At 33.7% G+C, this 17313-nt stretch overlaps 1 protein-coding gene across 3 annotated transcripts; it reads right to left on the bottom strand.

Annotated features, from left to right (window-relative positions):
• LOC102696135 (glucagon-like peptide 2 receptor) lies at positions 1-16977 on the bottom strand. Of its 3 annotated transcripts, XM_015356054.2 has the most exons (14): positions 16643-16974; positions 12270-12369; positions 11788-11892; positions 10228-10352; positions 7954-8060; positions 6864-7020; positions 6467-6626; positions 5287-5347; positions 4753-4822; positions 4134-4222; positions 3022-3154; positions 2430-2471; positions 1459-1597; positions 1-728 (listed from the first exon to the last, which is right to left on the bottom strand). In XM_015356054.2, exons 1-14 carry the CDS (start codon positions 16742-16744, stop codon positions 664-666), a joined length of 1455 nt encoding a protein of 484 aa, XP_015211540.2. In that variant the 5' UTR covers positions 16745-16974; the 3' UTR covers positions 1-663. The 3 variants fall into 3 exon arrangements, with proteins under 3 accessions (XP_015211540.2, XP_015211539.2, XP_015211538.2); XM_015356053.2 differs by having other exon boundaries at positions 1-1597; positions 16885-16977; XM_015356052.2 differs by having other exon boundaries at positions 1-1597.
• Between the last annotated feature and the right edge of the window lie 336 nt (positions 16978-17313).

The raw sequence follows: 17313 nt of genomic DNA, 5'->3' as shown, positions 1-17313 counted from the left end.
GTTTATTAAGTGTGGATAAACTGAGTAAGAGACACTTTAAAATGAAATGTAAAAAGAACAGTAACACTTTTTACATTGGGCATCTTTAACAAAATGTTGATATGGACACGGCTGACCATTGCCTAGACTCTCCTGTTCCAAAATTGTATTTGACATTATTTTGATTGACTTTTGATCACAAACATTTTGAGTACAGGGAGGTTAGCCATACTGGGTAGAGATGGGGTGAGGTGGTGGTGGGGGGTAGTGTTTATAACCTTGGGTGTTCCACTAGTATCATGGTTTGATTTTTTTTTTTAAATGCACTCTGTTTTGGGGTAATTTACAGTATTGAACAGTAAAATCACAAAAACTCTCAAAAGCATAGCAGAATCAATGTACTGAACTCCTTCAGAATCAATGATGAAGTAAGAAACAAATATGACACAAACTAAGAGAATACATTTAAAACACTGAACAGGAGGCACCTTTTACTCAAAGGGTTTTGAGAGTCTCGAACAAGCCACCCAGCTTTCTTGTCAAAATATGATGCCCGGTCTTCTTTAAAGAATTGGTTGGATAAGATCCTTGGATGGGAATTACAAATTAATGTTCAGGTGTATTAATCACCTCTTTTCATCTCACCAAAGATATAATACTGAATTTACAAATTATTGTCTCAGTTTATTTGGTCTCAGTCTTCATATCCCAGCCTATCCTGGTTGTCCCAGTGTATACATATGGCTTTCCTAAAACATGAAACTAATCTCAGTTATTAAACTTTTTACATTTTAAATAAACTTTTAATAACAAACTAATTTAAAAGTTAAAATAATGGTACAGGTTTCATACCGGTTTATTTAAATAGTCTAGAAAAACAAAACATTTAACACGAATATTAGTTCTTCCCAAATGACCTTTTTATCTCACAAAAAAGTTTTAGAAGCTAAGAAATGAGAATATTGCAGGATATGACTTCAATGATAGATTATCTAAAAGCAATAAACATTTTATATTTGCTTTATATTAAATACTTTAAAAAATCTCACTCTGTGAGTATGTGCAGGTGTAAAGTAATAAAGTAATTGCTATGTCAGTTGTACAGTAATAAACTGTTTCTCATGCAATTAATTTTGCAGAATAATATAAAGGTCATTCTGAGGTTTTGTGCCAGAAATGTCACATATAAATATATATATTAATATACTGTTCTGTAAATTATATGTATATATTGTATATACTGCACAAAGATGTGACTGAACTTGTCTTTTTAGGAGAAGCATGCCATAATCTACCTTTCCTCAAGTATTTCCTCTAACGTTTCTCCAAGAGTGCCCTCCCCTTCACTGCTAGAAACACTTCCTCTTGTAAAGTGCTCCAAACCAACAGGTCTTTGAAGTTTCAAGTTACCACTGGATCTCATTGTCACTTGTAAAAGCTGCACATTTGATGATCTCTTTCTCTCTCCATGGGACTTACTGTGGTCAAAATAATGGGTAGGACGCCTTTTTGAATACTTTCCTAGGCATCGGAGACGCTGTCCTACAATGCATTCTCTGTAGTCAAAGTGGTTTGCAAAGAGATATAGTTGCCATCTTTTTTTGAGCTCCGTTTTAACCTGGAAACCAAAGAAACAAATTTTGCATCTTCACCTCACTCCAAAGTAAACACTGGGACACTAAAAGACCTCTCTTCATTTTTAAAACTCAGTCTGTCATCAGAACATTCTAAACATTTATTAAAACACAAGTGCTCAAATAAATGGCACTATTTTAAAGCCACAGCAACAATCTACAAACATTAGTTGATCCTTTCATGCAGTTAATTCTTAACACAACAGTTTCATGAACAATTTTATTTTTAGTGCTGCATTCTAGAAACTCTGTACTCAGTATTGTCCCATACTCTGTTTAAGTGAAAAGACTAAAGAACTTAATAATGAGCAATTTGTCTCAATTATTGAGTAATTATAATGAGTAATTATCTTATTGTAGTTTTAAGGATGGTCTGTTACAGAATAAAAACATTCTTTCCAAGCACAGTTGTAGCAAGCTACAGTACAGAAATGAAGGTATGCCCTGTAGTAAGAAGGTTTCAGAATTGGTGTTAATAAACCAATTATCTTTGCAAAATCCAAACAAAATCAACCCTAGATGGGCCAAATGGCGTCAAGTAGTTCCTAACTAGAAACTTTATATTTTTAGTTTTAAGGAAATATCTTGACTTAATTGTACAGTTTAAATTATAATTCGTTTAATTATACTTATCAGAAAAGTAAATTCATAGCGTATTTGTCATGCTTACAAATCCATCTGTGAATAAAACTGTAAGATTACACTATTCTTCTGTTCAATATTCTGACATCTGAAAATTGAGATTGAACTCAATGGGATTCAACTGTAATTACTTCTATCTTCCTGGTCAAGGTGAAGTAAAATGGAAAGACTTACCTCTCTATTGGCAAAACAATACAATACCGCAACCAGAAAGCCCTAAAGCAAAGAAAACACCATATGACCATTATTGTGAAGCACTAAGATCACTCAAGATTTTAAAAAGTAGTAACTTCTACTTAACTGGTAATTTATGAACACACATATTAACTTATTTTGTTATTAAGCTTATTAATTAATAAGCTTTTCTGCAATTTCTGCACAAATATTTTTTACTGATTAAAGAAACATCGTTGTGGTAGTCTTGATTATCAAGGTGCAAGATTACTTACATTAAAATGGATAAAATAAGGTTAATTCTGAAGGTTTTTAAACTGCTTAGATTAAGATGATTCTCTTACATCACCTCCCACACACATACTTCAAATTATACGCTTAGGACATGATACATGACACTACAAAATATACATCAAATAATGCCTTTAAATAGTCATAAGCTCTTAAAACATGCATTTTCTTAAATACAAACGTCACCCCCAATGTATTGTAAGCACAAATGACAATCTTCTTGTTTTTAGTTCTGAGAAGGGTACAGTCCAGAATACAAGACAAAAATGTTTATTCTTTCAGTTTGAAAGTCATATTTTACCTGGAAGGAGGTTAATGTCAGTTGGATGAAGGATCTGGTATATCTTCCTTTTATCTGCTCATCTGGCATAAATGCAAACACAATTTCATGGATTCCCATCAAAGGAATTAACACCAGAGTGGCTCTGGCTAATCTGTTAATTCAAATGATAAACATTATTATGTGTTTAGCACATGCCTTTATTCAGGGCAACCTACTTAGTAGAATTACAATAAGACTAGTGCAAATCTGGATGAGCAATGCAGGTGAAGTGCAAACAAAATACAATAGTAAAAATTAAACAAGTATGCAGATAATGCAGAAGCAAAGCAATATTAACACCTGGATTTAATGTATTCTGTGCTGACAGTGAATAAACACCATTAGCAATGGTACTTTACCAGTATGACAATTTAAAAGATTATTGCAATATAGAGTTAGAGTTTTGAAGGATTTATTTGAGAGCTGAAGCAGTACATGTACTGTCTATACAGATGTCCTAATTAGTAGCTGAAAGGAGGTCGGGCCCTGAACAGTCTGATTTCTGTGGGAGGTGTATTCCACCACTATGGAAAAAAGGTGGAGAATAAGTGGGATCTTAAAGTGGGAGAACAGGAAGGGGTTGCATAAAGTGTGAAGGGAAAAGAGGAGCGGGGAGGGCAAGAGGAGGTGTGGGTAGAGATAAAACAGTGAACATGGAATCAGAATGCTGGGACAGCAGATGGTGACAATAAGGGTTAAGAATTATTTGTGTACAAAAACAGAGACCCAGTGGACAGACAGCAGTAATGAAGTAGTAACATGAGAACGAAAAGGAAAAAAAAAGGTATACATATTGACTATATACTAATACATATATTTAATAGTGTGTAGATACAGTATAATTTGTACTGTCACTGACAATAAAGCCTTAAAAATAAAGGGAACAGATTTATCTAAAGCACAAAATCAATTTACATAATTTTAAAGGGGTGTTATGAGACATAGATACAGAGTTTTGTTTCAGCGGAAATATTCATTATCTTGTTAATTTCCTACTTCTTATTCATAACAGTTACTGTATTTATCACATACTCTCTTTATACTGTATATGGAAATCTTGACTTTCATTCATTAGTTGATAAAGTACTCACCTGAACTTGTAATCATTGAATGTCATTTTTTCTGCTTTTAATTTCCAAAGAAGCAATTTCAGGATTTTGATAAATAAGTAGAAATTGACCTGGAATGAACACAAACAGCCTCTATTACAGTATTGAAATCTTTGATATTTCATGGGTAATTCTTGCTAAAAATCATGACAGTTTAAAAAAAAATAACAGCATGCTATAAGAGTCGCACATTTAACAACTCCTCAACCATTTTAATCCCAAATAAATGTTTTATGTTCTATGTTTGATTATGTCAGCTCTTTCTGTACTGCTAAACCTGAGAGCAGCGTCAGATAAATCCCATCTTTTGTTTCTTCATTGCTATGATTTGTCTGGTCTAGCTACAATCAACCTCCTCAAAACTTGTTAGTTTCTCTGTTTTCTGGATGTAGTGAGGTACTGGGCCATATACTGTAAGGGTCAAAACTAAATATGCATATTCAGACTTTATCCAAGAAGATGTTTTGTTATTATTAAGATAAAATATTCAGATTGTGTGACAAGGCTTTCTAGATCATTGATGTGATTCAATCAAATTAGCACCAAAAATAACTTTTTATTAAATACAAACTTTTAATATGTCCTTATAAATATTACTTACTGCTATAGAAAAACGTATTGGCCCCCTGATTATCCACCAGATTCCCATGTTTGTATTCCGTCTCCAACACCTGAAAATAATATAACCACTAACTTTGTAAAATAGTAACTTTATCTGAATTATTTCTACAATATTTGCTATTTTAGAAAAATGTCTTGTTCACAATTCATGCTGAGAATAATTTAGAGGAAACTTTCTCTGCTTACATACTGTATTTAACAGCAAATAGTAACAAATGGTTATTATTATACAGTATGTATAGTATGTATAAGACTGTATATACAGTATTCAGCTTGTTTCAATAGTACTGTAGATCATAAAAAGCTTTCATTAATTGTATTCAGTGTTTACCTAAAAAAGGTTAGAGTTACAGTTGTCATATGAATAAAGTTTAAGAAGGTCGTTTTAGGTTAAGATGAGGTTGTAGACTTAGAAATTATAGATATAATTCTACACTGACCTTAGTTTGAACCATTGTAACTACCATATACAGTATAGTTTATCTATATTTTGACAACACTAAAAAATACTTGCCCTTCATTTTCATACAAGGCTTTTGTTACTGCCCATGGCACGACAAACATAATGGGGGTTCCTTATAAGGAGAAAATATAAAACATTTTAAAAAATATTCACAAATGTGTTCAATCATCAGATAATGAAGCAAAACATAAATGCTGGGTTTGGAAAATCTAAACACACATACAGTACAATATAATTACATAAAGGTGTAATACAATGTCTACCTACAGTATCATCCTTTGCTTTTGATATTGCAGTCAAATCTGTGTTAAAGTAAAACAAAAGAGGCTGATAAACCACTCTTACACAGCTTTTAGTTTAGTATTTAATTCTTAATCCCAAATTCATTTCCTTTTTAGCATTTTAAACTAAAGCCTTAAATCTGTATTTTGAATGTCATGCTTTGTCATAGTCATTGCTTTGCTTAGGTATTAAAGTCAAGCATTACAAAAAAACATGAAATATTTACAGCTTTGCAATACATCCATGTATTACAAATGAGACTTAATGTATAAGCTTATAGAGATAAATATATTCTAGATAGAGTTATATCACCCTATAAATCACAACTGGCAACACACTGAAGGTAAGCAGGTGTGATCTTGGCCAGCACCTGGATGGGAGATATCTTGGGAAAGCCAAGATTGCCGCTGGAAGAGGTGTTAGTGGGGCCAGTAGAGGGTGCTCACCTTGTGGTCTGTGTGGGTCCTAATGTCCCAGTATAGTGACAGGGACACAGTACTGTAAAAAGCCCCTATCCTTCAAATGAGACGTAAAACCGAGGTCCTGACTCTCTGTGATCATTAAAAATCCCAGGGCGTTTCTTGAAATAAGTAGAGGTGTTACTCCGGCATCCTGGGCAAATTTCCCATTGGATTTTACCAATGGGCTCTTAATAAGCCCCATTATTAAAGAACTGGCTTCATCTCTCTGTTCTCCTCCCCACTGATAGCTGATGTGTGGTGAGCATACTGGTGCTCTATGGTTGCTGTCGCATCATCCAGGTGGATGCTGCACATTGGCGGTGGAGGGGAGTCCCCATTACCTGTTAGTGGAGTGTCCAGAAAAGTGTTTTATAAGTCTATTAATAATAATTAATCCAAGGGTAGTAGTTCAAAAATTGTTTTAAATGTGTGAAAGACATTTATAGTGTACACTTGTAGAGCACAATGCATTTCTGTAAGAAACATACCCCATCCTATGACCATATATTTCTTCAATAATCTTTTCTCTGAAAGCACTGGTGTGACAAGCAATGTATGGAGAAATATCCCTTCCACCAAAAGCCAGAAGGCATTGGCACCAATAAGATAGTGCATGAAAACTTGCACAGCTCTGCAAAATGGAGAATTCTGTGGAAAAAAAAAACAGGAAATAAAATTGCAGCACTAAGGCTAAGTTTAGTCTACAACTTCCAATAGAGAAGTGTTGTGTTTATGAAAAAAGTTGAAAAATGTTTTAAACATCTGGAAAGCCATAAAATATTATACAATAACAAGCGGTAAGTGAAAGTCTCAGACTGTTGACTTAGTCTTTCCAATTCATGTTGTGTTTTTATGTTAAAAATGTGTAAATATAAAACAAGTTACCTCTGAATTTAAAATATAAATCCATCCTGTTTCATCCTTGGGTCTCTTAGAATATGTTTCATAAAGGATGATCTCTTTAGCAAGGATGACTACAGCTCGTAATATAAAAGAAGTAAATAAGTTGATATGGATGAAGTTTCTTGTGCAATGAAGTTTCCTAAATAGACAAGACAAAATGTTTTACAAAATTAATTTGGGGGATTCCATCAAGATCAATATTGTTACAAGGACCCAAAGCCAAATGTGAAAATAATCTTCAGGAGTATTTGGGATATAAAACATTACTTTTGCTTTCACAGAGAATTGAGGAGGAACAATCTTTGCCATGTTTTAACATGCTGTATTAACATGCCCTTGCTCTATAGAATCCTCTATGAAATGGTGTAATAGAATTCTTGGATTGTCAAACTATTGGCAACAGACCAAGATTGACAGACTCTGTGGTCTCCTTTTATTTGTAATTTTTGATGTAGGGTATTTTAAATTTGAAATCCATAATTCCCATCCCTTGTAAACACTTCTAAAAAGGTCTGGCAGCACAAACCAGAAACAAACATTGTCTACTGTGAAACTCAATTCAATATATTAACCATAAGACCTTCTTAATAATGTTGCTTTTAATTTGTGATAACAATTTTCATGTCATGGCTTCTGTAATGAAGAACTGGGTGACCATGAAAAAGGTAGTATTGTTTAATGAAAAATCATTTTATTCTATTCACATTCTACTGTCAAGTCTATAAAAGGCCTATGTTTCGGCTGACATAAAGATCCTCATTTAAGTTTGCACTACACCTGTGAACACCAAAATATTACATAAAAATCTATTTTTTTAATACTGTGTCCTGAGATTAATCAATACTTACTGGAACAGAAAATCAAAGAACATTGTTTAGTTTAATTAGAGACCCACAAGTCATAATAAATTACAGAGCTCTGATACTGAGCAAGGGCAACATTTTGTGAGAAATGCTTTTCAATTACATAAGCAATTATGGGAGTTGGTTGTATTTCAGTAGAACAACTCAGCCAGGAACTCCTTTCATATTTGACCTAAATGCTGAAAGTATGATTCTCCAATATCACTGACCTTAGCAAGAGAAGAATGATGACAGCCAATGACAGTGAGGATAATGACAGTGAGTAACCAATTGTGTATACAATACGCAGGACTAATTGCCAAGTTTTCTCTTCCTCCTAAACAAAATAAAATACAGCAAGGTAACTATAACAGCATGGTTAAATATTCATCCATCCATTTTCTTAACTTTATCTAATAAAGGGTCATGGGGGAGACATGTACAATAAGTAAAGGTTAAATAATTCACAAGGAAGAAAAACACCTAAATAATTAAATGATATAGTACAGTGGGTATAGAAAGTCACCACCCCCTTCCAAAATGTTCACCTTTTGTTTCCCGAAAGCCCAAAAAGAAGACAAATAAAATCAGATGTTTTCTAGTTTTATTTACAAATTGTACCTTGCAACATCCAAGTGAAAAAAGAAAGCAAACTTTCTGAAAAAAAAAGTAGAATAACTGGTTTGGATAAGAGAACACCCCCTGAGTTAATATTTGATGGAAGCACCTTTTGCTTGAATTACAGCCTTGATTCTGTTTGTATACATCTTTACCAACTTTGCACACCTAGACGGAGGAATATGTGCCCATTCCTCCTTACAGAATTGTTCAAGCTCAGTCAACCTTCGTGGTGACCATTGACGGCCTGCCCTCTTCAAGATTTTAGATTGGGATTTAAGTCAGGGCTCTGACTAAGCCACTCAAGAACATTCACCTTCCTGTCCTTCAGCCATTGTACGGTTGCTTTGGGGGTGTGCTTTGAGTCATTGTCATGTTGAAAGGTGAACCATCTTCCCATTTTCAACTTCCTGGCTGAGGGCTGCATGTTTTTTTCAAGCATTTCCCTGTATTTTGCACCATCCATCTTCCTTTCTATCCTGACAAATGCACCAGTCCAGGCTGAAGAGAAACTCCCCCACAACAGGATGATGCTACCACCGTGCTTTACTGTAGGAATGGTGTTCTTTGGATGGTAAGATGTATTGGGTTTTCACCAGACGTACGATTTTGCATTCCAGCCAAAAAGTTCATCTGGCCACAGCACTTTTGCCACTTGACCACAGAATCTTTAAGGTGCTTTTAAGCAAAACATAAATGAGACTTGATGCAGCTTTTTTTAAGGAGTGGCTTTTTTCTTGCCACGCTTGTGATATCATTGTCACATGCGCACAATGACTAGTCTTTGCCATAAAGGCCTGTGTCAGGAATAATTTTGGGCAGCTGGGGTGAAAGTCTTCCCTCACAAACTCATTATACACTCCATTGAGATATGTACAGTATATTGCAATTGTTTTAATTCAAGTAAAATAAAAACAACTTGCTAAAACATAACATCAATACTTAATACACAATTGTCAGAATCAATCTGAAGGAAGTGGATCAGTCATATATTATAGATTCAGTGATTCAGGTAAGGTCTAGGAGACATGATACAATAAAGATCAATATTGAGCCTTTTTACAAAAAATAGATATTTAAAAACAAATTCAAGGTATTTTAGTTTATTGAGCTGCATAAATGTTATAGATTGTGGGAGCTTTTTATACTGTACATAACAGGTTTTCTTTCTAACTGCTCTTAATGTAGCTGGTAAGCTTAAGCTGTGTGATGAGGAACCATTCTAACCAAAGAAACAGGCAAATACATACATACTGTATTACTAGGGACAGTAACTGCTGAACAGTTTCAGGACTTTGGTCAAATTCTATTAAAATGATGAGCAAATGCAGTTTAAAGGGATTTATAGGATAAAGTAAAATCAAGGTGTAAAGCTGACAAAACCTCTCATCATTTGCAAGGAATGAACCACTGAGGCCACTGCTAGAGTGATAATAGGGTGGAGGGAAGATGCTAAAAGAGATGCATTCAAAGTACTCAGCAGGTGAAATACTAATAAAACCGCACATTTAAAATTTGACCTCCCAAATTTCTGACCTCCCACTTTTCACACTCCCAAAGTGTGAATGTAGATAACCTACTGTACATTGCTATTTATAGGTAGTGGCTATGAGTTTAAAAAAAAAAACTACAACAGCAAGAGCTACTGTATTCAGGCCATAAGACGTTATTTAACTTCTACCCATATCCAACTGTATCAAATGGTGTAAGTAGAGGTGTCCCATATCTCCTGGGATTCTCTACTGTATGAATATACAGGAATATACTGCAATGTGCTGCAGCTTTAACCATAGTTTCAGAAAAGTGAACCAACCTGACATAAGAGATACAGTACACTCTAGTATACTAGTATAAAAGCATGGAACACTGAAATGATTTTGCATTACTTGTGGTCTGAAATGATGGCTGAATTCTGCACATTCGGAGTGATTCCTCCAGATCTCACTGGAATTTTCAATGGTAAGCCAGGTCCCTCCATCAGTGCAGTTTCTGTATAGGTAACCAGTTCTTCCTGTGAACATAGAGCAACAAAGTAACTGTTAAAAGCCCGGTATCAAAACTTAAGTAACATGTTTAAATCTAACTAAATTCTACGAAACAGCATCCTGCTTTCCACTGTTAACATCTCTATGGAGTCCACTTTAATACACCCTAGGAAATGAAGTTTGCTAAAATATCTCAACAAGCAAGCACCAGAACTTGCCTACAACTTCTGTCACTCCAGCTTTAGAAGTTTGTTCTTGTTTATAAGTTCATTTGGGAACCTAATCAGGTGTCTTTACCATTATTGTTAGTATACTGTATTTACTAATTATCTTATTTGTTTGAGGATAACTGTTAAAATTTTCTGTTTGTTTTCTGCAATTTTTCCACATATGGCCTGGAGAGCTGGTTGTTCTTCATTACTGTTTTAAGACCAATATAGTATGCATATCAATTTTCAACCTTACAGATGCTTCTGTCTGGTGAAGTGCACTAAAGACCATTAGGTTGCACTTATCTAGGACCAAGATCTATATTCTTGATCTAGTTTCTTGAGTATTTTAATTTTAAACTTAAGTTTTGTAGTTGCACGTGTTATAGAACATTAATTTGATTTTAAACACAGCACTGGATACCTCTTGACAGGGCATGTTACTGTCCCTCTTCTTTGATTAAGATGCAACTAGACTGCATTTAGTTGTATTAATTTGCAGAAGTAGTTCAAATAGGGAGCTGTGTCAGCATGCCTCGGCTGTAAAGGAACAAGTAAAAGGTTTATTCCATGCTGAAAAGAGAATAAAGGAATACTGTCTGTCTTGTGCTCTTCTGTGAAACAAAGGGAATTTGTGTGCCTTGGTCATGTGTATGGTTAGTAAGTGATTTCCAAATCTTTTTTTTTTTTTTACACACCCAAAGAAGGCTCCACAGCCAAAACGTTGTGTTTCCTTTCTTCTCTTTTCAGCATGGAATAAACCTTTTACTTGTTCATTTGCAGAAGGTTTCTTATGGAAAAAAACAATAATAGGTTATGTATTCCTAGAAACAAAAATCTTCTTGGTTTAATTCATTTTCTTTTTTCTTTTTAAGCCTCAATGTTTTGTATGTGATTTGTATATGTTTTTTTTTTACTTCTTAAAAGAATGAATTTGTTAAAAATAGACCCAGATTTTGCAAATCTAACTTATTGTTGATGATACCTGTTACATGCCAACTACTCGATATCCATGGATGTCATTATCCATTATCCAATATTACTAGTACCACAGTATAGTTTATTCAATTCAGAAAACAAAATGGGTTAACCTCTGTTTTTAGATTAAAGTGTCATACGTATACATTTTTTTACTTTAACAATTGTTTTCCACATACTGTACAACATACCCAGATAAGACATACCAGACTATAAAACATACACTGGAGAGCAAAACTGTGGAAAACATGAACCAATAATCTTGGTACTTTACCTTCCGTAAATATAGGTAGGTAGGAAGGACAGAGAATTGACACAATTCCAGGGGGAGAATGTGGCCAGCAGGCAAAATTGTCAAAACTTCCTTTGCAGTAGACACCTAAAAAGACATTCAGTCATGTAAGCAGACTTCATCTGCAGGAACTGTCATTTAAACTACAGGTCCAAAAATGGAATGTACATGAGAAAGTAGAACAGAACTGAGCGTGAGATTTAGAAGTCAGATTACGGCACAAATATGCTAATTCCAATTCTTATTAACTACTGTACAAAAAAAATCTTCTTAAAAGGACTTAAAGTAATATTGAAGTAAAATATTATACAGAGTAAGGTTACATAGATTCTGTATGCCTTTCTAACAACATACATAGCATTCTTGTAACATCAATTCGAAAATAGGTAGTGCTCTTCTTAATTACAGAAACACAGTCCTAGAAAATAAGGAATGAAAATATACCAAGTGTTTAGGATTCTCACCAGTTCCTTGCAAGGATTTGTTGGCTAACATATTTGTACAATTTGCCCTATATTCAGACCATTTCCTCATGGTTTCTTTAAGTCCTGAACCCATGACCATCTGGAGAAAAAAGACAGATGCATTTTTTTTAAAAGCACAAAGGTATGAAAAAAAAGCTTTTATTGCTTGTTTCAGAATCTTACTTTTCAGAATTTGTCAGTGTACTCTTTACATAACAAACAAACCTGCTTTCTAGCCTTGACATTCATAATGGCTTGCCAAGCGGACTGAGCATTGGAAGTGTTGAAAGTAGAGAAAATAAAATGTTCCACGTGGTGGCAGTATTTAGATAAATGAGAACACGTATATAAACACACCTTCTACCTAAAATGTTTCTAAATGACAAAATACAGGATATATTGCAGCCATGAAATTATGACAAAAGATAAATGTTCACCTAAGTCATTTACATAACATGAAAAAGTGGTCAAGACCCCAAGCATAAACATTCTGTATTGTGTAAAAAAAAGTAAAAAACAAGGGCTAAAATTAATTTGTAATGATAAAAGATAAGTGTTACATTTTATTCTGCACCATGAGGTGCAGCAAGCACGGCAGAGTTACTGTACAGTACAGACCACTCCCAGTCCCATTGCCAGGAGAAGAACACTGGGTTTTGTTGTAATAAGAATAGGCCATTAATCCCATCTATACTCATCATTTTATTATATAATAAATTATTCTATCACAGTAATAATACTTATTTGAAATATTCCAGTGTTTCTGTCTACTAAATGTGGTGGCAGTGTGTGGCAGTCCATCTAATTCATATTTATTACAGAAAATTGTGTAACTGGCTTAGAGCATACAGGTATTTCATGTTAGGTTGTGTATTTCAGTTTTAAGTTACTATTTGAATCAACCTTATTGATTGGTTTTTAACAATTTAGCCCTTGGTCAATTCTCCTCTTATACATTTTACTGAGATTGAAAAGATTATATTCTTTCAGTTTGTCCTCACAACATATATCCTTATAAAATAATAAAAACTCATTACAGACAAGCAAAAAGGTTCCTTTGTGTAACTATTCATGAAACTATTTTTGTGTGTTTTATACTTTTGATTTCAATCTTTAAAAAAATACTGATTTCAGGGACAGTTAATCTGTCACACTAGAAGAAATTAGAAGTGGAAAGGAAATCCCCTGGTCAGAAGTTTAAAGTGTACTACATTTATTTGAGTCATGTTTTATCCTAGTCTATTTCCATCAATCCTATAAACATTAAATTATTTCAAAACAGTTTTGTTACTTCTTTGATAAACCTCTCCAATGTTTTCATATTTGTATGAACAGATGTATATTATACAGTATATATTACAGGAAGGATTGCAGCAAGTTTTAATTCTAATATAAAAAGATGTAGAGCAATGTTTATTACATACCGTACTGTATGATTAATTTTGTAGTAGTAAGCACAGAAACATACCAATTTACTCATTCTTCATGAATTGTAGCAGGCAACTAATTTTCCTTTTCTGTGGAGTTCAGTAATTTCCTGCTTACAGTATGTAATGTAATAATAATAATGTGTTCATGTATGGTTTGCCTTTGTTTTGCTAACAGTTTCTCAAGGATCTTACAGACAAAACATACAGTATAGTATCAATATGTAATAAGATGAACTTTGTCTTTTTCATACTAATTTATGGTAAACTACAGTATGTTCATGTACCCAAAGAGCTTCCAACAATTACAACACATTGGATACATTTACACAGCAATTACACTGTGATTGTACATTTACTGTACAATGCACATAGAAAAATGTGGACTTACAAAACAAATGAAAATGATAAAACTGATCTGCAAAGCACACACTGTGCAGCACACCTGTGTCTATTTTTCTATAACATTATAGATAATGTACTGTTTGACAAACAGCAGTGAAATGCATGGTTGTACAGGACTAACAGCATAATCCTTTCATAAACATGTTCTGAGCTGAAGTACTACAGCACTCGATCATGTGCTTATGGGTCATTCAGTGGATACCAAGAAAGGAAAACTTCAGGTACACATGCTTATCAGTTAGCATATGGCACTGCCGAAATAAAAATCAGAGGGCTTTTGTCTTTTAAAAAAAAATAATTTGGTCAATTATTCCACTCTGTTGAGCAAATTATTGGTTTCATTACCAAGCACCTGCAAAGAGGACATTCAATACCATTAAATGTCAGGGACAAAATGTCAACCAGTTCATTTTACAGACTCTTTTAGTAAAGGGAGTACAAAATATCATATTAATGGTGTTTACCCTCATGTCACAACCAGAAGAGAATCACTGGAATGTTTTTATGTTTTTGTTTTCATCATTTGAATTATTGAATGTAATTTTCATCAAAACTAAGCTAATGTAGTGTACTGTGGTTGTCTTCAACCTGTCATGCTACAGTAGTATTGCCAAAACATAGTTACATGCTGTACTGTAGTTTCATGTTATAATTAGGATTTAAAACAAAACTGTCTATAGGGCTATTAAAAGGAATATTCAAAGCATTATCCACAATCACAGCCAAATAATTTATAACAGCCACTGTTCCTTTTAGCAAAAATATTGTTGGTGCTTATCAGTTTTGTGGGTTTTAATATAGCAGATTTTATTTCAAATGCTTCTATTTTAATTAGATTTTTGATGCATTTAGAGACAAAGCACAATATCTAGTTCTTTAATAAAGCATTTTAAGTTATTTTCCATTCACTCTGGGAAGACAAACTAGAGCACAGAAGAAGCAAATATTAAAGTGACAAGGAAAACTATTTCCACTCGTTAATATCTTTGGATGTTACAGCATAATGCTCAAAACTTGACCTTCAGGTCATTGGGGAAGGTTATTATAATACATGAGTAAGAATAAATGTATCTAATATTTTTTTAACATTCCCCATTCAATAATGCAGTTAGTATTCTAAGAAAAACAGTTTAACATTTCAGACAATACCCAAATAATTGCATTGAACGTCAAGTTTCACAACCAATTACATATTTCAATGCAGAAGAGCAGTAAAAACTGAAGGAATTTGTACATTAAATTTTTACATACTTCTAAAAACCACTGAAACATGCAGTTACTCTACATTACATATCACTAGAACTACCAGCTTTACAAAACATTCTAGGAGTTTGAGTGCAGCCATGCAGGCTTGCCAGTAAAACTATAGAATCGCCTGTTATTAGTATTTAATCTTTACGGCTATACTCACTGGTATGACAGCAAAAGACATAGAAGTACAATGGAGTGGGAACAAGAAATATTGTAAATAAAGTAAATATTGTGTCCAGATTTAGAATGAAGCGCTTGTTTTCCATTTGCTCATCTTGTGCAGCAAAAAGGTACAGTAAATTAGCAATTGCCTGAAGAGACTCAACTATGTAAACTTGATCCATGTTCTATTTTAAGTTGTGTAGATTCAACAGACAAGAGAATGAACAAGACTGTTTAATGGTTTTGTTCAGATGTACATTAGGTCTGCTTAATGTCCACATTACAATCGCGTAAGAAACAAAGTGTAATATTACTGTAAAACATACAGAGTTAAAACAGTGTCTGTTTCAGAAATACAAAAACGGCTGTCAAATGTGTATGAACATTTTTATATTGTTTTTTCAGACAATTTTCAGATAATACTTTGGAGTAAAATTTCCTTTAAAATATAAACAGCACTTTTACCCTCATTATAATAAAGATTAAATATTTTTTTAAAGAAGCCTACAGTATTGAGAAAACAGTAAAGACCCCAGATTCTCCAAATACTTAAAATATACTCACAGAACCTTTAAAAAGAAAGCTAAGTACTGTGACAACTGACTACGATGTTATAAAAAGCTGTAAAACAAGTGGCTTGAAATCAGGATGTACTCAACTTTTTAAAATTAAAATTAAAGCAATAACTGCATTTACATAATGACCAAATTACTACATTCTTGAACATCATTCAGACAGTATTTGTTAAAAAGTGTTTGAGACACTGAGAAAGAAAATGAACAACCTGAGCTGTGCCCTTTACATTAGATTATACACCACTGAAATTCTCTTTCCAGATTCAAGATTTCAATAGAATATTCCCTGTTCTTGCCACAAAATATCATTCACAGTCAGCTTTGACTGTGAACACAGATTTTACAAACATATCAGTAAATAATTTTTTTTTCCAAAAACCTGCATACGATGGTAATAAGAGAGACATTTAACTCTCTTTTTATTTTTTCTGACCACTAAGAACTCATACTATATCATATTATATTTATTCAGCCAGTTTGACAGCAGGTCTGGAATTCCAGATTTCTCCAGCAGTCTAGAAAGAGTAATATGTCCTTTGTCATTTTCTCCTACCTGTTTGTTGAGCAGTACCATCAACAGGAGCAGGACTGACTGTGTGATATGCCAATGTGACAGCCCTCTCCTGCTGAATGAGGGTATAGATGTAGTGACCATGGCACACTGTTTACACTAACTCAGCAAAGCACAGCTCCCCATTCACCATCCATAAGGCCTTTTAAAAGAGGTTTGTGATCTTTTGCTTCTTCACTTCAGGTGCTCTTTGATTAAAGTTCTTGTACATGTATAGTACAGACCTTTTTGTCGTTGCACAACACTGTGCGTAATGTTGCAAAGGTGTCTTCTGAAGTCCCAGTGAGTTGAAGAGGAAGAAAAACATCTGTCATTCTGTGCTGTACAGGGACTGACACTGCAGTATCTGCCCAGTTTCACATACACAGTTTGTCTCCTGTTACTTCCTAGCCAATCAAGATAAAAGAAAACAAGTTAGATAGGGAGGATAGCAAAATCAGGATCCCTGTAAAAAGCAGTCAAGACCACAAGAATAAAAATGAAATTTCTCCATCTAAATTCAAGACGTTTTTCACTTAGTATATTATGTGTTCCTGTCTCAGAATATCAAAATGAGTATATTGTATAGTAAATACTGAAGATACACTTTATATGAGGCATTAATCAATATCAAGTACACTGGAAGTAAACAGATTACAGTACAATAAATGATT

Source organism: Lepisosteus oculatus, chromosome 9 (assembly GCF_040954835.1).
Source record: "Lepisosteus oculatus isolate fLepOcu1 chromosome 9, fLepOcu1.hap2, whole genome shotgun sequence".
Classification (NCBI taxonomy): domain Eukaryota; kingdom Metazoa; phylum Chordata; class Actinopteri; order Semionotiformes; family Lepisosteidae; genus Lepisosteus; species Lepisosteus oculatus.
Note: the sequence above shows the minus strand (reverse complement) of the source record. Positions and strands in the feature narration are given on the sequence as shown.

Excerpts from the sequence above, each read along its gene's own strand:
- LOC102696135 (XM_015356052.2), bottom strand. The coding sequence starts at position 16,744 with ATGGTCACTACATCTATACCCTCATTCAGCAGGAGAGGGCTGTCACAT. Across the intron at positions 4,223-4,752 it reads CAATACGTTTTTCTATAGCA|GTCAATTTCTACTTATTTAT; the intron begins GTAAGTAATATT and ends TGTTCATTCCAG. Across the intron at positions 2,472-3,021 it reads TGACATTAACCTCCTTCCAG|GGCTTTCTGGTTGCGGTATT; the intron begins GTAAAATATGAC and ends TCTTTGCTTTAG.